Source organism: Bombina bombina, chromosome 8 (genome assembly GCF_027579735.1).
Source record: "Bombina bombina isolate aBomBom1 chromosome 8, aBomBom1.pri, whole genome shotgun sequence".
Taxonomy (NCBI): Eukaryota; Metazoa; Chordata; class Amphibia; order Anura; family Bombinatoridae; genus Bombina; species Bombina bombina.
In genome coordinates, this window is record NC_069506.1 from 77,426,812 (window position 1) to 77,452,315 (window position 25,504).

Here is a 25,504-nt window from a genome sequence, read left to right on the forward strand (position 1 = left end):
TGAAAAAAAAGGTTTTTGTGGAGGAAGGCTAAAAACCATTAATGATATAATTGAAAAAGATGCATCAAATCATTCACATCCACCTAATGCAGCAAGAATTTTATCTATGAAAACAATTGAAAAAATAAAAGAAGTTGCTAAAAATTCAGAAGAAGTAACATCAAGCATAATACAATATTGCACATCTAATTTCCCCCTTGAAGCAGCAGGAGCTCTACCTAAAAAAGAAACTCTTGCCAGAATGGTACGTCGACATCGAACAACACCAAATGGAAACATTTTAAATGATGATTTAAGAAAAACAACCAGAGGAGAAGATTTCATCATGTACGAAAGTGAAAATTTAATCATTCTGTCTACTAAAAAAAATGTAGATCTTCTTTCAAAAAAACAACACTGGCTCTGTGACGGAACATTTGACTCAGCTCCTTTAGGTTTTCAGTTGTATACAATACATGTTTTAATAGAAGATAACCATACCATACCATTAGTATACTGCATATCAAAAAATAAAAATCAGGAAACTTATAATTTAATTTTTAGTATTATAAAAGAAAAAAATCCAGATATCAATCCTATATCAATTACTGTAGATTTTGAAAGAGCAGCAATAAATTGCATGACAAATTTTTTACAAAATACAATAATTTATGGATGCTTTTTCCATTTTTCCCAATGCCTGTGGAGAAAAATACAATCTTTGGGCTTAAAAATATGGTATAATAATGAAAAAAATGCTCTGATCATAAAATGCTAAGAAGCATTAGCATTTGTGCCAGTGGAAGATGTAGTTGAAACATTTTAATGACTTTGTAAAATCAATAGAAAAACAAAACAGTAACATTTTATCTGAATTTTTAAATTATTTTGAAAAAACCTGGATTGGCGAACTACAACAAGGTACAAGAAGAAAACCTACTTTCGATATTACGATGTGGAACACTTTTGAAAGAACAAAACTAGGGTTACCTAGAACAAACAACTCTCTAGAAGGATGGCACAGAGCATTTGACCAACAAATGTCTATAACCCACCCAAGCATTTGCAGACTAGTTTCAAAAATAAGAAAGGAACAAGCAGAATGGGAGTTAACAATTGAAAAAATTGATTCTGGAGTTGAACTGAGAAAACCAAAAAAAAAAATATGAAATCATAAACAACAGGATAATGAAAGTTTTAGAAAAATACAGTGAATACTCAAGATTAGACTTTTTAAAGGCAATAACACATAATATATATATATAAGATTTACTTAAATAAATCAAGATACATTCGGCCGAGGGCAGATACGATCCAAAATTTTCTGTTACAATCAGTGACTCGGGCGCCGCAACCGCCTCTGGGAACCTATCCATGGGTCCCTACCCTCACGATGTACTTTTAACACATAATATAATTATTATAATTATAATATTATATATTATAATTAATATGTTATATATAAATTGATTTAATTGTCTTTTGTCAGTCCACTATTAAAAATGTTATAAAACCGTGATTTTTAAGCTTCATTCCCACCCAGCAGCCGGATAAATGTCTTTCGGAATATTGTCCGTCGGACAAGCGTCAGTCGGATAACAGTCTGGCCACGGTTTTTAGGTATGGCAGTGTGGTCTACTTGTAGACAAGGTATAGTTGACACCATATAACTTTTGCTTTTGTTTCACACCAATTGTTTTATGCATTTGTGGTGCAAGAATCACATTTATGCTTTTTGTTTTTAATATTAAGCCATATGATTATCTACATAGAAATAGAGAAATTACACCGTCTTGTAATCTGCTGGTTAGTATTTAGATGGCTAATGGTAGGCCAACTGATGTAAGCTTACCAAAAAATTATTTAATGGGACCCTAAAATGTCTAAATTAAACTTACATACAGATACAGCAGGTATTTTTCATAGACTTTTTAGTTGACCTCTTATCACATTTACTTTGTTCTTTTTGTATCCTCTGTTGAAAAGCATATCAAGATATGCTCAGAAGCATCAATGCACTACTGGCACATGTCTCTTGTCATCAACTCACCAGATGTGATCAGTTAAACCCTTTTGCATGCGTTAAACACAGAGCATGTCATCATTGCACTGATGCTTGCATATAAGATAGAGGGCCACCTTCCTAGCACATGGAGGCTGCAGATTAATATTTTAGAAGCCTTATCAGCCACATATTTATTTAGGGCTATTAAAAAACTAATAATATATAATTATAATATAGATTTAGGTAAGGTTGCTGGGTACTTTGTCTGCTGTCGCTCCTTCTAGAGGTCTCTTTTGAGTTATGGTCTACCGAAAGGAGTTATGCTTTTTACTAGCACCACAAAATCTATTCCACGTGTTATGCTTTTCCTGAAGGGCCGCAAAAACTAGTGCCAAGGGCCACATGTAGCCCTCAGGTCACCAGTTGGCCATTCCTAAGTAGTTTCTTTTTGCACTTTTATGTCCCTTTAAATGTTCTAAAGACATGATGACCTTTTTACCACAGTTGTTTTCTCTTGTAAGGTGTATCCAGTCCACGGATCATCCATTACTTGTGGGATATTCTCCTTCCCAACAGGAAGCTGCAAGAGGATCCCCCACAGCAGAGCTGTCTATATAGCTCCTCCCCTAACTGCCACTACCAGTCATTCTCTTGCAGCTCTCGACAAGATAGGAAGTAGCTAGAGAGATGTGGTGAATTTATGTAGTTTATCTTCAATCAAAAGTTTATTATTTTCAAATGGTACCGGAGTTGTACTGTTTTAGCCTCAGGCAGAAAGTTGAAGAAGAGTCTGCCTGTGGTTTTTGATGATCTTAGCAGGTTGTAACTAAGATCCATTGCTGTTCTCACACATAACTGAAGAGATGAGGTAACTTCAGCTGGGGGAATGGCGTGCAGGGTCTCCTGCTATGAGGTATGTGCAGTTTAAATTTTTCTAGAGAAATGAATATGCTAGAAAATGCTGTTAATACCGGATTTATTTAAGGTAAGCCTGATTAGTGATTTAATAACGACTAGTATCATGCTTGCTGTAAAAGGTAATATTCTTATTACTTTCTCACATTACTGAAAATAAGGTAACGTTTGCTGGAAGTGTTTAAACGTTTTTTTCTACATATTGGTGATAAAACTTTATTGGGGCCCAGTTTTTTCCACATGGCTGGCTAGATTTTGCCTAGGGATAGTTTTTTATGGCCCTCTCACTGTGAGTACAGGTTGGGAGGGGCCTAATTTCAGGCCTAAATCGTGCAGTAGTTTTTGCAGCTTGAGACCCTGAAGGAGTCCCCTGAACACTTATGACCTCTACAAAGGGTTTTTGTGCCTTCAAAAGTCGTTGTATGGGCAGGTAGGGCCACAGCAGAGCTGTGGCAGTTTGTTGTGACTGTTAAAAAAACGTTTATATTGTTTTTTTTTATCCGGTTTTGAAACTAAGGGCTTAATCATCCATTTGCAAGTGGGTGCAATGCTCTGTTAGTCTATTATACACACTGTAAAAATTTCGTAAGATTTACTGCTTTTTATCACTGTTTTTCAATTTCTGACAAACTTTGTTTCTCTTAAAGGCACAGTACCGTTTTTATTTTTTGCTTGTTTACATTTATCAAAGTGTTTTCCAAGCTTGCTGGTCTCATTGCTAGTCTGTTTTAACATGTCTGACATAGAGGAAACTCCTTGTTCATTATGTTGAGAAGCCATTGTGGAACCCCCTCTTAGAATGTGTACCAAATTTACTGATTTTACTTTAAGTTATAAAGATCATATTCTGTCTTTAAAAGATTTATCACCAGAGGAAATTGACAAGGGGGAAGTTATGCCGACTAACTCGCCCCACGTGTCAGAACCTTTGACTCCCACTCAAGGGACTCCCGCTCAAGTGGCGGCAAGTACATCTAGCGCGCTCATGGCGTTTACTTTACAAGACATGGCGGCAGTTATGAATCATACCCTTACAGCGGTATTGTCCAAACTACCAGGGTTACAAGGAAAGCGAGACAGCTCTGGGACTAGAAAAAATACAGAGCTCTCTGACGCTTTTGTAGCTATGTCTGATACCCCCTCCCAATATGCAGAAGCTGAGGCAGGAGAGCTTCTTTCTGTGGGTGATTTTTCTGACTCAGGGAAGATGCTTCAACCTGATTCTGATATGTCTACATTTAAATTTAAGCTTGAACACCTCTGCGTGTTGCTCAGGGAGGTTTTAGCTACTCTGGATGACTGTGACACCATTATAGTGCCAGAGAAATTGTGTAGATTGGATAAATACTATGCAGTGCCTGTTTACACTGATGTTTTTCCAATACCTAAAAGGTTTTCAGAAATTATTACTAAGGAATGGGATAGACCAGGTGTACCGTTCTCTCCCCCTCCTATTTTTAAGAAAATGTTTCCAATAGATGCCGCTACACGGCAAACGGTCCCTAAGGTGGAGGGAGCAGTTTCTACCCTAGCTAAGCGTACAACTATTCCTGTCGAGGACAGTTGTGCTTTCCTAGATCCAATGGATAAAAAGTTAGAGGGTTACCTTAAGAAAATGTTTATTCAACAAGGTTTTATTCTCCAGCCTCTTGCATGCGTTGCCCCGGTCACTGCTGCTGCAGCCTTCTGGTTTGAGTCTCTGGAAGAGGCCTTACAGGTAGAAACTCCATTGGATGATATACTTGACAAGCTTAAAGTGCTTAAGCTAGCCAATTCATTTGTTTCTGATGCCGTTGTTCATTTAACCAAACTAACGGCTAAGAACTCAGGTTTTGCTATACAGGCGCGTAGGGCGCTATGGCTTAAATCCTGGTCAGCTGACGTTACTTCAAAGTCTAAGCTTCTCAACATTCCCTTCAAGGGGCAGACCCTCTTCGGGCCTGGACTGAAGGAGATCATTTCTGATATTACTGGAGGAAAAGGTCATGCCTTTCCTCAGGATAGGTCTAATAAATTAAGGACCAAACCAACTTTTTTTTTTTCGTGCCTTTCGAAACTTTAAGACGAGCGCGGCATCAACTCCCTCTAATGCAAAACAAGAGGGAAATTTTGCCCAGTCCAAGCCGGTCTGGAGACCTAACCAGGCCTGGAATAAAGGTAAGCAGGCCAAGAAGCCTGCTGCTGCCTCTAAGACAGCATGAAAGATCAGCCCCCGATCCAGTAACGGATCTAATAGGGGGCAGACTTTCTCTCTTCGCCCAGGCTTGGGCAAGAGATGTCCAGGATCCCTGGGCGTTGGAAATTGTGTCCCAGGGATATCTTCTGGACTTCAAAGCTTCTTCCCCAAAAGGAAGATTTCACCTCTCACAATTATCTGCAGACCAGATAAAGAGAGAGGCATTCTTACATTGTGTTCAAGACCTCCTAGTTATGGGAGTGATCCACCCAGTTCCAAAGGAGGAACAGGGGCAAGGCTTCTATTCAAATCTTTGTGGTTCCCAAGAAAGAGGGAACCTTCAGACCAATCTTAGATCTCAAGATGCTAAACAAATTTCTCAGGGACCCATCTTTCAAGATGGAGACTATTCGAACCATCCTACCTATGATCCAGGAGGGTCAATACATGACTACCGTGGACTTAAAGGATGCTTATCTTCACATTCCGATACACAAAGATCATTATCGGTTTCTCAGGTTCGCCTTCCTAGACAGGCATTACCAGTTTGTGGCTCTTCCCTTTGGGTTAGCTACGGCACCAAGAATCTTTAAGAAGGTTCTGGGGTCACTTCTGGCGGTCCTAATGCCGCGGGGCATAGCAGTAGCCCCTTACTTAGACGACATTCTGATACAGGCGTCAAATTTCCAAATTGCCAAGTCCCATACGGACATTTTTCTGGCATTCCTGAGGTCTCATGGGTGGAAAGTGAACGAAAAGAAGAGTTCTCTATCCCCTCTCACAAGAGTTTCCTTCCTGGGAACTCTGATAGATTCTGTAGAAATGAGGATTTACCTGACAGAGGACAGGTTGTCAAAACTTCTAAATTCCTGCCGTGTTCTTTATTATACTTCTCGCCCTTCGGTGGCTCAGTGTATGGAAGTAATCGGCTTAATGGTAGCGGCAATGGACATAGTTCCGTTTGCCCGCCTACATCTCAGACCGCTGCAACTCTGCATGCTCAGTCAGTGGAATGGGGATTACACAGATTTGTCCCCTCTACTAAATCTGGATCAAGAGACCAGGGATTCTCTTCTCTGGTGGCTATCTCGGGTCCATCTGTCCAAAGGTATGACCTTCAGCAGGCCAGATTGGACAATAGTAACAACAGATGCCAGCCTTCTGGGCTGGGGTGCAGTCTGGAACTCTCTGAAGGCTCAGGGGTCGTGGACTCAGGAGGAGGCACTCCTTCCAATAAACATTCTGGAACTAAGAGCGATATTCATTGCTCTTCAGGCTTGGCCTCAGCTAGCGGCAGTGAGGTTCATCAGATTTCAGTCGGACAACATCACGACTGTAGCTTACATCAACCATCAAGGGGGAACAAAGAGTTCCCTAGCGATGTTGGAGGTTTCAAAGATAATTCAATGGGCAGAGATTCACTCTTGCCATCTATCAGTTATCCATATCCCAAGAGTACAGAACTTGGAGGCAGATTTTCTAAGTCGTCAGACTTTTCATCCGGGGGAGTGGGAGCTCCATCCGGAGGTGTTTGCACAGTTGATTCAACGTTGGGGCAAACCAGAACTTGATCTCATGGCGTCTCTCCAGAACGCCAAGCTTCCTTGTTACGGATCCAGGTCCAGGGATCCCAAGGCAGCGCTGATAGATGCTCTAGCAGCGCCTTGGTCCTTCAACCTGGCTTATGTGTTTCCACCGTTTCCTCTGCTCCCTCGTCTGATTGCCAAGATCAAACAGGAGAGAGCATCGGTAATTTTGATAGCACCTGTGTGGCCACGCAGGACTTGGTATGCAGATCTGGTGGACATGTCATCCTTTCCACCATGGACTCTGCCTCTGAGGCAGGACCTTCTACTTCAGGGTCCTTTCAACCATCCAAATCTAATTTCTCTGCGGCTGACTTCTTGGAGATTGAACGCTTGATTTTATCAAAGCGTGGATTCTCCGAGTCGGTCATTGATACCTTAATACAGGCGCGAAAGCCTGTCACCAGGAAAATCTATCATAAGATATGGTGTAAATATCTTCATTGGTGTGAATCCAAGGGTTACTCATGGAGTAAGGTCAGGATTCCTAGGATATTATCTTTTCTCCAAGAAGGATTGGAGAAGGGTTTGTCAGCTAGTTCCTTAAAAGGACAGATTTCTGCTCTGTCTATTCTTTTGCACAAACGTCTGGCTGAGGTTCCAGACGTGCAGGCGTTTTGTCAGGCTTTAGTCAGAATCAAGCCTGTGTTTAAACCTGTTGCTCCGCCTTGGAGGTTAAATTTAGTTCTTAAGGTTCTTCAAGGGGTTCCGTTTGAACCTTTGCATTCCATAGATATTAAGCTCTTATCCTGGAAGGTTCTGTTTTTAGTAGCTATCTCCTCGGCTCGAAGAGTTTCGGAGTTATCTGCTTTACAATGTGATTCCCCTTATCTCATTTTTCATGCAGATAAGGTAGTGTTACGTACCAAACCTGTTTTTTTACCCAAGGTGGTATCTAATAAAAATATCAATTAGGAGATTTTTGAACCGTCACTGTGTCCTAATCCTTCTTCAAAGAAGGAACGTCTTTTACACAATCTTGACGTGGTTCGTGCTTTAAAGTTTTATTTACTAGCTACTAAAGATTTTCGTCAAACATCTGCATTGTTTGTTGTCTACTCTGGACAGAGGAGAGGCCAAAAGGCTTCGGCAACCTCTCTCTTTCTTTTTGGCTAAGGAGTATAATACGCTTAGCTTATGAGACTGCTGGCCAGCAGCCTCCTGAAAGGATTACATTCTACTAGAGCGGTAGCTTCCACATGGGCTTTTAAAAAATGAGGCTTCTGTTGAACAGATTTGTAAGGCGGCGACTTGGTCTTCGCTTCATACTTTTTCAAAGTTCTATAAATTTGATACTTTTGCTTCTTCGGAGGCTATTTTTGGGAGAAAGGTCTTGCAGGCAGTGGTGCCTTCCGTTTAAGCGCCTGCCTTGTCCCTCCCTTCATCCGTGTCCTATAGCTTTGGTATTGGTATCCCACAAGTAATGGATGATCCGTGGACTGGATACACCTTACCAGAGAAAACAAAATTGATGCTTACCTGATAAATTTATTTCTCTTGTGGTGTATCCAGTCCACGGCCCGCCCTGTCATTTTAAGGCAGGTGTTTTTTATTTTTAAACTACAGTCACCACTGCACCCTATAGTTTCTCCTTTCTCTTGCTTGTCTTCGGTTGAATGACTGGTAGTGCCAGTTAGGGGAGGAGCTATATAGACAGCTCTGCTTTGGGTGATCCTCTTGCAGCTTCCTGTTGGGAAGGAGAATATCCCACAAGTTATGGATGATCCGTGGACTGGATACACCACAAGAGAAATAAATTTATCAGGTAAGCATAAATTATGTTTTTGCGTCTTTGGGCTGGTCTTGACTTCTCAGGATATTTCAGGAGATCAGTTCTTGCTTGTCTGTATGTGATATACACCCAATGAGAGGGGGGTTATATGTAGGAAGCAGTTGGTCCATCTGAGTAAATATGACACTACTTTCTGTGTGAATATATTTATTTATTTAGAAGAATACATTTTGCTTTGGTGGATATGAAGATAAAAATCTTTTTTTACAGGTACCATTTATTACATTACTGTATGTTTTCTTTAGAATTTGTTTAACCGCACTGTATTTATTTCCTGTTAGTAAAAGTTTTATTTTGTTCCTCTTTTTTTGTTTTGTGTGGGAACTGGGATTTATTTTCTAGTTTATTACCATTATCTACATTTGACAGCAGTCTAGATTGACACAGATAATATGCAGTAAAATCACATGTAGTTTTCCCTGTATTGAGGTATCTATTTAGTGACTGTTTTGTCTTTGCCTATTTTCAGTTTGCCGTGACTTTGCCGTACTTGAAGATGGTGCCCTGGCTCACTGCTTGCAAGAACAGGAAAGTAAGTTCTATTACTAAAATAAGAAACATCTTGTGTGTTATGCGGCGTAGACTGAAAATATAAACTCTGTATTGATTATGGAATAAAGTTTACATAGTTATAAACCAGAGAGAAATTAGAGTTCAGTTTTGGTTTTCCAAAAAAGTAAACAAAAGGCTTCACTGTGGTATTTTGTTTGTGCGTCTCTGGAAACAGAATGTTGTGTGTGTGAATCAAGAAGGTGTCTTGAAGGACTCTAATATATCAATACTTCTTTGTGTAGTTTGATCAGTATATAAAGAATCTGTGTAAACTAAGTTGATCTCGATCCTGGGGTCTCATCTGACATCTACAAATATAGCTTTGAGCACAGTCATTTTATAATAATTAGCATACTAACAGCTAATTTCAATGTCAATGAAATTACAATTATCCATTTTTTTTATCAGCAGCACTTTTTATGATATAGTTCTGGTGAAAAAATGTCTTATACTTAAACTGTGGCAGTTCTGCCTTTCGGATTACAATCCAAATGTTCTATACTTAAAGGGACATAAAACCCAATTTTTTTTCTTTCATGATTCAGAAAGAGCATGCAATTTTTAAACAACATTCCAATGTACTTCTAGTATTTAATTTGCTTCCTTCTCTTGTTATAATTTGCTGAAAGGTTTATCTGGCAAAGCTAATGAGCAGCAAAGAACCTAGGTTCTAGCTGCTGATTGGTGGCTGCATATATATAACAATTGTCATTGGCTCACCCATGTGTTCAATTAGAAACCACTAGTGCATTGCTGCTCCTTCAACAAATGATACCAAGAGAATTAAGCAAATTTGATAATAGAACTAAACTGGAAAGTTGTTCAAAATTGTATGTTCTACCTAAATCATGAAAGGGAAATGTTGTGTTTCATGTCCCTTTAAAGAAACATAATACTTGAAAGTGATGCAGCATAATTGTAAACAGCTGACAAGAAATTATCATCTGAACATCTCTTTGTAAAGCTGGAAGATATTCTACCTCAAAATTTCTTCAGTTTACAATAAGTTCTCTGTGAACAGTTATCCTTCCGCTGCTGCTAGCTGCATCTTGAGGAAAAACAGAAAAATGAGCCAATCAGCTACATCAGTCCTTATGTTCTTTAATGTAATCTCATGATAATTCACCAGAATCTTGCAAGATTTCATAGTAAACTTCTTTAAACCCTGCCTACACATGCCAGATCCACGCTCCCTTGCAAGTCCCGGGATAAGCATCTTGATTGGCTGCTTAAAGTCCCTTTACTTTGGGATGTGGCTACTGAGGAAATTATGAGGTAAAATATCGTCCTTTCATACAAAGATGTTCAGGGGATATTTTTAGTGATTTTTTTACTGCATCACTTTCAAGCCCTTCAACATTTGGGTATCATGTTCCTTTAATTATTCATTTATGGACAGTTGTTTTTGCTTGGCAAATTCAAAAGTTAAATTACAGTCACTTTTTAACACATGTAACATTATGTTTGAGCATTGCAAAATACATTTATATCACCCCTGCCATATTGGATACCATTACGAACTAACCTCAAGTAATACAAATGCTTCTTGCTCAAATAAATGTTAAAAAATAATAAGCAGTTTTACAATATAATACATTTGCCAGATTGATAACCCAAAACACCCACTCCTTTGACCCCCCTGTTTTCATTCAGACAGGTTAATTATACACACATTACCATCACTACAAACTACCAATCAACACATACAGGCCCCTCAACCTGTGATGTAATCGCTAAAACCCACTAAAATCACCATTTTGTTTGTCTTTAATCCTGTGTATTTGGTTTTTGGATTACCAAATTAAGAGATTAACGATGCAGATAACTATTGGTGGGGGTTTTGTAGGCGGTTTTTTCCCCCTGGGAAGTAAAAATGTCAAGATTCAAAGGTATTAACAGCAGACACATTTTTGGGATTACATTTTGGAAAAACACCCTGACGAAACTTTAAAAATCTATCAAAAACAACTCCATATTTTGATCACCCACACAAATAGATGATATTTATTAGTCAAATTAATTGGGATTTTTTTTTAAAGCAATTTTAATTTAAAGGGACATGAAATCCATACTGTTTCTTTCATGATTGAGATAGAGCATGTAATTTTAAACAACTTTCAAAATTATTTCTATTATCAAATTTTCTTTGTTCTTTTGATATCCCTTGTTGAAAAGCCGTACAATCTAGTGCTGCACGTGTCTGCAGCACTATATCGGCAGCAGTTTTGCAAGAATGTTATACATAAGCAAGAACTCTAAATGGCAGCACTTTTTCCAGACATGTGCACGTTACCTACCTATGTATCTCTTTAACAAAGAATTCCATGAGAACAAAGCAAATTTGATAATAAAAGTAAATTGGAAACTTTTTTTTTTATTGTATGCTCTGAAGGTCTGAATCCACAATATATATATATATATATATATATATATATATATATATATATATATATATATATATATATATATATATATATATATATTGGTTTAATGTCCCTTTTTAATAGTACTTTTAATATCTACCCACTGCCACTGACATCACAATCATTATCTCAGAAAAAAAAAATTGTTCTGCATATCGTTATTTGATAATCTCTTCTGAAATCAATTAGGGAAAAAGGACTTAGAGACACTTTTCCCCTTAATGTGTTCTAAATAACTTGTTATATCCTCTTCAGGGTATTAAATGTATGGGAATTTGTTCCTAAATGTTTATTTTTGTAGTTGAAATAGTTTTTTTTGTTTATTAAAACCATCACCTGTTCTACAGAAAATGCCCATATTAATGGTCGGAGTCTGCAAGTAAAGCAGACAGGCTAATGGTAACTATCGGCTAGATTACGAGTTTTGCGGTATGAGTGAAAAAGCATCATTATGGCTCTTTTTCACTACCGCTGGTATTACAAGTCTTGCAGGTTTAGCTGCACCGCACACTTTTTTGGTCGTAACGTAACTACCGCAGCTTTCAAAAAGTCCTTTTTCAATGGCACTTCCTTTGCGCCGGTATTACGAGTTTGCCTGGGAGGCCAAAAAGTGAGCGATAGAGCCTATAACCACAAGATCCATACCGTAAACTGAAAGTCAGTAGTTATGGGTTTTATGTTACAACGCCGTAACATAAAACCCATAACAAAAGTGCTAAAAAGTACACTAACACCCATAAACTATCTATTAACCCCTAAACCAAGGCCCTCCCGCATCGCAAACACAAAAATTAAATTATTAACCCCTAATCTGCCGCTCCGGACAGCACCACCACTATAATAAACATATTAACCCCTAAACCGCCACACTCCCGCATCGTAAACACTAGTTAAATATTAACCCTTAATCTGCTGTCCCTAACATCGCCGCCACTATACTAAAGTTATTAACCCCTAAACCTAACCCTAAGTCTAACCCTAACACCCCTAACTTTAATATAATTAAAATAAATCTAAATAAAAATTACTATCATTAACTAAATAATTCCTATTTAAAACTAAATACCTGTAAAATAAAACCTAAGCTACAATATAACTAATAGTTACATTGTAGCTATCTTAAGTTTTATTTTTATTTTACAGGTAAGTTTGTATTTATTTTAACTAGGTAGATTAGTTATTAACTATTTACTAACTATCTAGTTAAAATAAATACAAATGTACCTGTAAAATAAAACCTAACCTGTCTTACACTAACACCTAACCTTACACTACAATTAAATAAATTACATTAATTAAATACAATTAACTAAATTACAAAAACAAACACTAAATTACACAAAATAAAAAAGAAATGATCAAATATTTAACCTAATTACACCTAATCTAATAGCCCTATCAAAATAAAAAAGCCCCCCAAAAATAAAAAAAACCCTAGCCTACAATAAACTACCAATGGCCCTTAAAAGGGCCTTTTGTGGGGCATTGCCCCAAAGAAATCAGCTCTTTTACCTGGAAAAAAATAATACAAACAACCCCCCAACAGTAAAACCCACCACCCACACAACCAACCCCCCAAATAAAATCCTATCTAAAAAAACCTAAGCTTGCCATTGCCCTGAAAAGGGCATTTGTATGGGCATTGCCCTTAAAAGGGCATTTAGCACTTTTTCCGCCCAAACCCTAAGCTAAAAATAAAACCCACCCAATAAACCCTTAAAAAAACCTAACACTAACCCCTGAAGATCCACTTACAGTTTTTTAAGACCTGACATCCATCCTCAACGAAGCGGCAGAAGTCTTCATCCATACGGCATCTTCTATCTTCATCCATGCGGAGCGGCTCCATCTTCAATACATCCGACGCAGAGCATCCTCTTCAATCGACGGCTCTTCCAGAATGAAGGTTCCTTTAAGGGACGTCATCCAAGATGGTGTCCCTTGAATTTCCGATTGGCTGATAGAATTCTATCAGCCAATCGGAATTAAAGGGTAAAAATCCTATTGGCTGATGCAATCAGCCAATAGGATTGAGCTTCAATCCTATTGGCTGATCCAATCAGCCAATAGGATTTTTACCCTTTAATTCCGATTGGCTGATCCAATCAGCCAATAGGATTTTTTTACCCTTTAATTCCGATTGGCTGATCCAATCAGCCAATAGGATTTTTTACCCTTTAATTCCGATTGGAATTAAAGGAACTTTCATTCTGGAAGAGCCGTGGATTGAAGAGGATCCTCCGCGCCGGATGTCTTGAAGATGGAGCCGCTCCGCGCCAGATGGATGAAGATAGAAGATTCCGTATGGATGAAGACTTCTGCCGGCTTGGATGAAGACTTCTGCCTGCCGGCTTGGATGAAGACTTCTGCCTGCCGGCTTGGATGAAGACTTCTGCCTGCCGGCTTGGATGAAGACTTCTGCCTGCCGGCTTGGATGAAGACTTCTGCCTGCCGGCTTGGATGAAGACTTCTGCCTGCCGGCTTGGATGAGGACTTCTGCCGCTTCGTTGAGGATGGATGTCTGGTCTTCAAAAACTGTAAGTGGATCTTCGGGGGTTGGTGTTAGGTTTTTTTAAGGGTTTATTGGGTGGGCTTTATTTTTATCTTAGGTTTTGGGTGGAAAAAAAGAGCTAAATGCCCTTTTAAGGGCAATGCCCATACAAATGCCCTTTTCAAGGCAATGGGGAGCTTAGGTTTTTTTAGATAGGATTTTACTTGGGGGGTTGGTTGTGTGGGTGGGTATTATTTTTTACAGGTAAAAGAGCTGATTTCTTTGGGGCAATGCCCCGCAAAAGCCCCTTTAAAGTTTAGTTAGTTTTGGTTTAGTTTAGGCTAGAGGTTTTTTTGTTTTGGGGGGGCTTTTTTATTTTGATAGGGCTATTAGATTAGGTGTAATTAGTTTAAATATTCAATAATTAATTTTTTATTTTGTGTAATTTAGTGTTTTTTTTTGTAATTTAGTAAATTGTATTTAATCTAATTTATTTAATTGTACTGTAAGGTTAGGTGTTAGTGTAACTCAGGTTAGGTTTTATTTTACAGGTAAATTTGTATTTATTTTAGCTAGGTAGCTTTCTTTCATGTAATTAGCAAGAGTCCATGAGCTAGTGACGTATGGGATATACATTCCTACCAGGAGGGGCAAAGTTTCCCAAACCTCAAAATGCCTACAAATACACCCCTCACCACACCCACAATTCAGTTTTACAAACTTTGCCTCCGATGGAGGTGGTGAAGTAAGTTTGTGCTAGATTCTACGTTGATATGCGCTCCGCAGCAAGTTGGAGCCCGGTTTTCCTCTCAGCGTGCAGTGAATGTCAGAGGGATGTGAGGAGTATTGCCTATTTGAATGCAGTGATCTCCTTCTAAGGGGTCTATTTCATAGGTTCTCTGTTATCGGTCGTAGAGATTCATCTCTTACCTCCCTTTTCAGATCGACGATATACTCTTATATATACCATTACCTCTGCTGATTCTCGTTTCAGTACTGGTTTGGCTATCTACTATATGTAGGTGAGTGTCCTGGGGTAAGTAAATCTTATTTTTTGTGACACTCCTAGCTATGGTTGGGCACTTTGTTTATAAAGTTCTAAATATATGTATTCAAACATTTATTTGCCTTGACTCAGAATGTTCAACATTCCTTATTTTTCAGACAGTCAGTTTCATATTTGGGATAATGCATTTTAATTTAACATTTTTCTTACCTTAAAATTTGACTTTTTCCCTGTGGGCTGTTAGGCTCGCGGGGGCTGAAAATGCTTCATTTTATTGCGTCATTCTTGGCGCGGACTTTTTTGGCGCAAAAATTCTATTTCCATTTCCGGCGTCATACGTGTCGCCGGAAGTTGCGTCACTTTTTGACGTTATTTTGCGCCAAAGATGTCGGCGTTCCGGATGTGGCGTCATTTTTGGCGCCAAAAAGCATTTAGGCGCCAAATAATGTGGGCGTCTTATTTGGCGCGAAAAAATATGGGCGTCACTCTTGTCTCCACATTATTTAAGTCTCATTTTTTATTGCTTCTGGTTGCTAGAAGCTTGTTCTTTGGCATTTTTTCCCATTCCTGAAACTGTCATTTAAGGAATTTGATCAATTTTGCTTTATATATATGTTGTTTTTTCTCTTACATATTGCAAGATGTCTCACGTTGCATCTGAGTCAGAAGATACTACAGGAAAATCACTGTCAAGTGCTGAATCTACCAAAGCTAAGTGTATCTGCTGTAAACTTTTGGTAGCTATTTCTCCAGCTGTTGTTTGTATTGATTGTCATGACAAACTTGTTAAAGCAGATAATATTTCCTTTAGTAAAGTACCATTGCCTGTTGCAGTTCCTTCAACATCTAAGGTGCAGAATGTTCCTGATAATATAAGAGATTTTGTTTCTGAATCCATAAAGAAGGCTATGTCTGTTATTTCTCCTTCTAGTAAACATAAAAAATCTTTTAAAACTTCTCTCCCTACAGATGAATTTTTAACTGAACATCATCATTCTGATTCTGATGATTCCTCTGGTTCAGAGGATTCTGTCTCAGAGGTTGATGCTGATAAATCTTCATATTTATTTAAAATGGAATTTATTCGTTCTTTGCTTAAAGAAGTCCTAATTGCTTTAGAAATAGAGGATTCTGGTCCTCTTGATACTAAATCTAAACGTTTAAATAAGGTTTTTAAAACTCCTGTAGTTATTCCAGAAGTTTTTCCTGTCCCTGATGCTATTTCTGCAGTAATTTCCAAAGAATGGGATAATTTGGGTAATTCATTTACTCCTTCTAAACGTTTTAAGCAATTATATCCTGTGCCGCCTGACAGATTAGAATTTTGGGACAAGATCCCTAAAGTTGATGGGGCTATTTCTACCCTTGCTAAACGTACTACTATTCCTACGTCAGATGGTACTTCGTTTAAGGATCCTCTAGATAGGAAAATGGAGTCCTTTCTAAGAAAAGCTTATCTGTGTTCAGGTAATCTTCTTAGACCTGCTATATCTTTGGCTGATGTTGCTGCAGCTTCAACTTTTTGGTTGGAAACTTTAGCGCAACAAGTAACACATCGTGATTCTCATGATATTATTATTCTTCTTCAGCATGCTAATAATTTTATCTGTGATGCCATTTTTGATATTATCAGAGTTGATGTCAGGTTTATGTCTCTAGCTATTTTAGCTAGAAGAGCTTTATGGCTTAAAACTTGGAATGCTGATATGGCTTCTAAATCAACTTTACTTTCCATTTCTTTCCAGGGTAACAAATTATTTGGTTCTCAGTTGGATTCCATTATTTCAACTGTTACTGGTGGGAAAGGAACTTTTTTACCACAGGATAAAAAATCTAAAGGTAAAAACAGGGCTAATAATCGTTTTCGTTCCTTTCGTTTCAACAAAGAACAAAAGCCTGATCCTTCATCCTCAGGAGCAGTTTCAGTTTGGAGACCATCTCCAGTCTGGAATAAATCCAAGCCAGCTAGAAAGGCAAATCCTGCTTCTAAGTCCACATGAAGGTGCGGCCCTCATTCCAGCTCAGCTGGTAGGGGGCAGGTTACGTTTTTTCAAGGAAATTTGGATCAATTCTGTTCACAATCTTTGGATTCAGAGCATTGTTTCAGAAGGGTACAGAATTGGTTTCAAGTTGAGACCTCCTGCAAAGAGATTTTTTCTTTCCCGTGTCCCAGCAAATCCAGTAAAAGCTCAAGCATTTCTGAAATGTGTTTCAGATCTAGAGTTGACTGGAGTAATTATGCCAGTTCCAGTTCCGGAACAGGGGATGGGGTTTTATTCAAATCTCTTCATTGTACCAAAGAAGGAGAATTCCTTCAGACCAGTTCTGGATCTAAAAATATTGAATCGTTATGTAAGGATACCAACGTTCAAGATGGTAACTGTAAGGACTATCTTACCTTTTGTTCAGCAAGGGAATTATATGTCCACAATAGATTTACAGGATGCATATCTGCATATTCCGATTCATCCAGATCACTATCAGTTTCTGAGATTCTCTTTCCTAGACAAGCATTACCAGTTTGTGGCTCTGCCGTTTGGCCTAGCTACAGCTCCAAGAATTTTTACAAAGGTTCTCGGTGCCCTGCTGTCTGTAATCAGAGAACAGGGTATTGTGGTATTTCCTTATTTGGACGATATCTTGGTACTTGCTCAGTCTTTACATTTAGCAGAATCTCATACGAATCGACTTGTGTTGTTTCTTCAAGATCATGGTTGGAGGATCAATTTACCAAAAAGTTCTTTGATTCCTCAGACAAAGGTAATCTTTCTGGGTTTCCAGATGGATTCAGTGTCCATGACTCTGTCTTTAACAGACAAGAGACGTTTAAAATTGATTACAGCTTGTCGAAACCTTCAGTCACAATCATTCCCTTCGGTAGCCTTATGCATGGAAATTCTAGGTCTTATGACTGCTGCATCGGACGCGATCCCCTTTGCTCGTTTTCACATGCGACCTCTTCAGCTCTGTATGCTGAAGCAATGGTGCAAGGATTACACGAAGATATCTCAATTAATATCTTTAAAACCGATTGTTCGACACTCTCTAACATGGTGGACAGATCACCATCGTTTAATTCAGGGGGCTTCTTTTGTGCTTCCGACCTGGACTGTAATTTCAACAGATGCAAGTCTCACAGGTTGGGGAGCTGTGTGGGGATCTCTGACGGCACAAGGAGTTTGGGAATCTCAGGAGGTGAGATTACCGATCAATATTTTGGAACTCCGTGCAATTTTCAGAGCTCTTCAGTTTTGGCCTCTTCTGAAAAGAGAATCGTTCATTTGTTTTCAGACAGACAATGTCACAACTGTGGCATACATCAATCATCAAGGAGGGACTCACAGTCCTCTGGCTATGAAAGAAGTATCTCGAATTTTGGTTTGGGCGGAATCCAGCTCCTGTCTAATCTCTGCGGTTCATATTCCAGGTGTAGACAATTGGGAAGCGGATTATCTCAGTCGCCAAACGTTGCATCCGGGCGAATGGTCTCTTCACCCAGAGGTATTTCTTCAGATTGTTCAAATGTGGGAACTTCCAGAAATAGATCTGATGGCGTCCCATCTAAACAAGAAACTTCCCAGGTATCTGTCCAGATCCCGGGATCCTCAGGCGGAGGCAGTGGATGCATTATCACTTCCTTGGAAGTATCATCCTGCCTATATCTTTCCGCCTCTAGTTCTTCTTCCAAGAGTAATCTCCAAGATTCTGAAGGAATGCTCGTTTGTTCTGCTGGTAGCTCCGGCATGGCCTCACAGGTTTTGGTATGCGGATCTTGTCCGGATGGCCTCTTGCCAACCGTGGACTCTTCCGTTAAGACCAGACCTTCTGTCACAAGGTCCTTTTTTCCATCAGGATCTGAAATCCTTAAATTTAAAGGTATGGAGATTGAACGCTTGATTCTTGGTCAAAGAGGTTTCTCTGACTCTGTGATTAATACTATGTTACAGGCTCGTAAATCTGTATCTCGAGAGATATATTATAGAGTCTGGAAGACTTATATTTCTTGGTGTCTTTCTCATCATTTTTCCTGGCATTCTTTTAGAATACCGAGAATTTTACAGTTCCTTCAGGATGGTTTAGATAAGGGTTTGTCCGCAAGTTCTTTGAAAGGACAAATCTCTGCTCTTTCTGTTCTTTTTCACAGAAAGATTGCTATTCTTCCTGATATTCATTGTTTTGTACAAGCTTTGGTTCGTATAAAACCTGTCATTAAGTCAATTTCTCCTCCTTGGAGTTTGAATTTGGTTCTGGGAGCTCTTCAAGCTCCTCCGTTTGAACCTATGCATTCATTGGACATTAAATTACTTTCTTGGAAAGTTTTGTTCCTTTTGGCCATCTCTTCTGCCAGAAGAGTTTCTGAATTATCTGCTCTTTCTTGTGAGTCTCCTTTTCTGATTTTTCATCAGGATAAGGCGGTGTTGCGAACTTCTTTTGAATTTTTACCTAAAGTTGTGAATTCCAACAACATTAGTAGAGAAATTGTGGTTCCTTCATTATGTCCTAATCCTAAGAATTCTAAGGAGAAATCGTTGCATTCTTTGGATGTTGTTAGAGCTTTGAAATATTATGTTGAAGCTACGAAATCTTTTCGTAAGACTTCTAGTCTATTTGTTATCTTTTCCGGTTCTAGAAAAGGCCAGAAAGCTTCTGCCATTTCTTTGGCATCTTGGTTGAAATCTTTAATTCATCTTGCCTATGTTGAGTCGGGTAAAACTCCGCCTCAGAGAATTACAGCTCATTCTACTAGGTCAGTTTCTACTTCCTGGGCGTTTAGGAATGAAGCTTCGGTTGACCAGATCTGCAAAGCAGCGACTTGGTCCTCTTTGCATACTTTTACTAAATTCTACCATTTTGATGTATTTTCTTCTTCTGAAGCAGTTTTTGGTAGAAAAGTACTTCAGGCAGCGGTTTCAGTTTGAATCTTCTGCTTATGTTTTTCGTTAAACTTTATTTTGGGTGTGGATTATTTTCAGCAGGAATTGGCTGTCTTTATTTTTATCCCTCCCTCTCTAGTGACTCTTGTGTGGAAAGATCCACTTCTTGGGTAGTCATTATCCCATACGTCACTAGCTCATGGACTCTTGCTAATTACATGAAAGAAAACATAATTTATGTAAGAACTTACCTGATAAATTCATTTCTTTCATATTAGCAAGAGTCCATGAGGCCCACCCTTTTTTGTGGTGGTTATGATTTTTGTATAAAGCACAATTATTCCAATTCCTTATTTTATATGCTTTCGCACTTTTTTTCTTATCACCCCACTTCTTGGCTATTCGTTAAACTGAATTGTGGGTGTGGTGAGGGGTGTATTTGTAGGCATTTTGAGGTTTGGGAAACTTTGCCCCTCCTGGTAGGAATGTATATCCCATACGTCACTAGCTCATGGACTCTTGCTAATATGAAAGAAATGAATTTATCAGGTAAGTTCTTACATAAATTATGTTATTTAGTAACTAGTCTACCTAGTTAAAATAAATACAAACTTGCCTGTGAAATAAAAATAAAACCTAAGATAGCTACAATGTAACTATTAGTTATATTGTAGCTATCTTAGGGTTTATTTTATAGGTAAGTATTTCGTTTTAAATAGGAATTATTTAGGGGTTAATAAGTGTAGGTAGGTGGCGGCGACATTTGGGGGCGGCAGATTAGGGGTTAATAAATGTAGGTAGGTGTCGGCAACATTGGGGGCGGCAGATGAGGGGTTAATAAGCGTAATGTAGGTGGCGGCGATGTTAGGGGCACCAGATTAGGGGTGTTTAGACTCAGGGTTTATGTTAGGGTGCTAGGTGTAAACATAACTTTTGTTTCCCCATAGGAACAAATGGGGCTGCGTTATGGAGCTTTATGCTCCTTTTTTGCAGGTTTTAGGGTTTTTTTTAGCCGGCTCTCCCCAGTGATGTCTATGGGGAAATCGTGCATGAGCACGTAAAACCAGCTCAAAGCAGCGCTGTTATTGGAGTGCGGTATGGAGCTGAATTTTGCTCTACGCTCACATATTGCCTGCTAACGCCGGGTTTATGAAAACCTGTAATAGCAGCACTATAGGGAGGTGAGCGGTGGAAATAACTTGCAAGTTAGCACGAGCCACTCTTACCGCAAAACTCATAATCTAGTTGAATGTTGGGTATTGAAATGCAATTATGGCTGGGGTGGTTGAATGAGCACAACCAACTATTTCAGATACAAAAATCTCTCTCTCCCTTCTACCCCCTGTTGGGAGATTTAGTTATATTGTCTCCTGTTTACATTGTTTTTCTACAGAGAAAACATATTCATATTTTCAGTATAGGTGGGGATACAACACGCAAAAGTAGCTATTTAAAGTAACAAAATAAAGGTAAATTAGCAGTTTTGAAAATAAATACACTTCAGCACGTAAACTGGACCACTGGTAACACATTAAAGGGGAGATTATTTATATATATATATATATACTACAGGCAGCGTCACTTTAAGTTTCCCCTAAAGGTATGTTTGCATCCTGATGAGTCCTAAATTCTTGTTCCCAGCACCCCTTTTGCTTCATAACTTTTGCACTGACGAGCGATGCGGCCAATCAGCTGCCATGCTGCCCATCTCATAGGCTACAGAGAGAGCATTTTCTGGCAATGAAAGGCTGGTGCCACTGAGTACACGAAACCCATATTTATTTATTTTTCTTTTGTGATTCACACAGAGCATACAATTTTACAAAAAGTTTCCAATTTACTTCTCTTATCAAACTTTGTTCTTATGGCTTTCTTTTTTTGTAGTGCATGCATACCTAGGTAGGTATCATCACTTTATGGCAGCAAACGGTGCAGCCATGTTCTCCTGCAAATATAAAACATTGTTAAAACCATTCTTGCAAATCTGCTGCTATAGAATGCTGATGACACGTGCACTTTCCTGAGCCTACCTACCTGCTTTTTTTTAATTTTATATAACAACGGATACAAAGACAGGGAACTCAATTTGAATAAAGGAGTAAATTGGAAACCTTTAAAGAATTGAATCTGAATCATGAAAGAACATTTTTGGGTTGTGTGTCCCTTTTAATAAACAATTTGTGCAGCTGGTATCAGAATATTTCTCCAAATTCGAACATAACCTTTTTTTTCTTTTTCTTTGAAGACGGTACATGTTTGAGATGGCAGCATGCCTGTAATAATCCCCACTTTAATTAGTAAATGCCTATACATGTATTAATATTCTAAGTGCGTGTCTCTATATGAATCCTTTAGTTGAACAGCATTACGCCTCCAACGTGCGGAAGAATAAACTGGTGCAGAAGGACATCCGCATTGCAAAACAGCTTCAGGATGAAGAAGATCTGCAGAGCAAAGTGTTTAGTTTGGAGCAGCAGAAACAAATGTGAGAAGATTAATATTTATTTTTATGATATTATTGTATATTTGTGATGCTTTGTTCTTGCACTTACAAATAGTTATATTTTCCGGATATTCTTTTTCTTAAAGAGACAAAAACCCATTATTTTTTTTATGATTCAGATAGAGAATACAAACATTCTAATTTGCTTTGTTCTTTAGGTATCCTTTGTAGAAGAAATAGCAATGCACATGGGTAAGCCAATCACATGAGGTATCTGTGCAGCCACCAATCAGCAGCTACTGGGCCTATTTAGATATGCTTTTCAATAAAAGGATATCAAGAGAATAAAGATAATATACATAAAATGGAATGTTGTTTAAAATAGCACGCTCTTTCTAAATCATGAAGCATATTTTATGTCCCTTTAAAAAAAAAATCAAATCAAATGGGACTTATAAATACAGTATTTCTTTGTTTCCTCTATTGTTAAAGGGGCAGTAAAGTCAAAATGAAATGTTCATGGGTTGGATAGAGCATCCAAGTTTCCAATTTACTTCTATTATCTATTATTCTCTATTCTTTTGCTATCCTTTGTTGAAAATAGTACCTAGGCAGACTCAGGGCAGCAATTCAGCTAACTCCCAGTAGTACATTGCTGCTCATTCAATAAAGGATAACAAATAAGGAAAACTGATAACAGGAAGTACATTCAAAAGTTAGACAGTTGTTTAAAGTTGTATGCTCGATTTGAAACACAAAATAAATATTTTGGGTTCCATGTCCCTTTTAATGTTGAGACAAACTGATTTATTGTTGCCTAACCAATAATATACAGTTAATTAGGGAAATTGCACTGGCCATATATCATCCCATGTATGACACCAGTGTTTGTTGTATCAAGAATGCATTTTAAAATTGCGTTTTTGTTTCCTTTTTTTGCAAAACATGATAGTTTTACTGAAAGAGAAAACATATTTTAATCTCTGCAGGCAGATCACTGTCCACTAGTAAATAGGCATGTGCGTTCGGCACTTTTCGGAGCCGTATTTCTTCTTGTGCAAGTGATGATCCGAATGCAGAAGGCGGAGGCGGCTGCTTTTTTTTTTGGAGCCGGATTCCTTCTGCTAAAAGTGCAACACAAAAAGATCTGTGCAAATCCAAATCTTAATCTGTTTGTGCACTTTCAGAAGAAGGAATCCGGCTCCAAAAAAAAAAGCCGAATGCTGTGAGCGGCTGCCGCACGTGCCGACCAGTAAAGCAGGAGTTCTTGCTTATCAGTCAGTGAGCAGTCCATCCACAAAAGAATTTTGTTCTCTATAAAATATTTCGGTATAATACAAAAATAAATAAACTTTGTAATGTGCTTTCAGCACTTATTTTGCTTGCTTTTTCTGTAATTTAACCACTATTATTTTAGTGTTTCCCCTCACTCCAGATAGGCTAGAGGGCATTTAGTGGAATGAAGAACTCTGACACGCCTATATGCTGCACAGTGGGTGGTTACTATGCCTAGGAGCCAACTATTAACGGGAGAATAAATGGTATAACAAAAAATCACACTACAAGTACACAATTAACCTGAAAAAATGCAATTAAAAATAAATAAAAATATTTTTTTTTATATAAAACTCAATATAGATCAAGGATATATACAAATAGTGTTCAAGTAACTTTTCCCTTTTAGAGGTAATATTCTCCTTTTTCTTTCAAATCCAACCAGATATGTGTGGGAAGAGAAACAGGCAGGATTATGTTGTATGTAATGGAAGAAAGGCTATTAATAATCACTTTGAATAGGTGATGTTTCAGCGCAAATTACGCTCTGTTTATCTGACTTTACCAAACTCATACACTGCCTCCTATGCATTATCTGTGAGTGTGTGATACAAGATCATTTATTAAAACCACTTTATTTAAATGGACATTCCAGACAAAATTGGAATCCTCATGGATTAATTTCAGTTTTGAATAGCAACACTTTTGTAATATAAATGTATTACCAAAATCCTTCTAATAAAAGCTATAGCTGATTCAAACGTGTATATAAATATGCACCGTGCACCAGCATTTTAAACACAACACTTGCTCAAAGAGCCTAAGGTGTTTGTACTATCTAGTAATGACTCAATTTGTTAATTGCTGACATGATACAAGCCCCACTGCGCTTTAAGCAGCTGTAGTATTTAAAATGCTGGTACACTAAGAATATCTAGCTATGGTTCATGTGCACGTGCACGTGCAGAGAAAATTGCTAACACTAAAACAGTGATAACTTTTAATAGAAGCATTTTTGCTAATATATGTATATTGCAAATATGTTTCTATTCAAAGATGTAATTCATCTATGTGCATTTAAATTTTGACTAGAATGTCCCTTTAAGAAAAAAAACACTATAAAAACAATTGAACCAGATAAAAGCTGCAGCATAATATCACAGTGATAGTAGAAATACTATGTCCCATACAGACTTTCATGTGGTTCAGCATGTGTATATCGTCGTCACACAAAGAACGCTATGATCTGTAGTTAGCAAGAGACAATGTCTGGCAGGCACTACACTTTCGGTGATGCAGCTGTAGACAGTTTATATCTCACACGTTTTTCGCAATTTCGTGATTATTTTTCATTTGTTGACTTTATTTAAGATATTTTTATTATACCACTTTATTTTATGATAGTGAATTTTCTGTTTTGCTAAAAATTAGAATATATCATGTTGAGCTGATATATATATATATTTATTTTTTTTGGCATGTGAGAGTTATTTTATGATACAATAATTTATTTATGCATGTTCACAAAATTTTAAAATGTATGTTATATATGATACAAAAAGGATGTAGCATAGATGTCGGGGGGGGGGGGTGCAGACTGAGCAAATGCCACTTTGTGAACTTTACATCCAAGCAAAAGCCACTCTTGATTCTAATGAAACAACCTTTTTTTTTTTTAAATAATATGCAGCTGATGTGTCCGTCACGCATTTTTTCACTGATAACATTATGTTTGGGAAACTAAAAAATAAGGAAAAAAAAAGATAAAATGGTGCTCATTAATCTAAAACTGAACTATTATTGATTATTACTATATATCACAAAAACTCACTGAAGACTGTATAACTTTCTAAATGGCAAAGTCGGTCTCTAGGAACAAAAATTGTAGACAAGGTGAATGTGACCCCACTTTCCTGGCTGATAACTCAAGGGCTGTGGACAGAACTGCCCACTCCGCTGGTTACCTATAAAAGGCAACCTACAAGCA

General features: G+C 38.0%; 1 protein-coding gene across 1 annotated transcript in view; it reads left to right on the plus strand.

The window, feature by feature from the left end:
- The window catches only part of LOC128638460 (trichohyalin), a 395,299-nt gene that overhangs the window by 102,728 nt on the left and 267,067 nt on the right, over positions 1-25,504 (plus strand). Inside the window, exons 3-4 of the mRNA XM_053690418.1 lie at positions 8,923-8,985; positions 22,155-22,284. Of these exons, the coding sequence (XP_053546393.1) occupies positions 8,923-8,985; positions 22,155-22,284 (193 nt within the window). The remainder of the gene's footprint in view (positions 1-8,922; positions 8,986-22,154; positions 22,285-25,504) is intronic.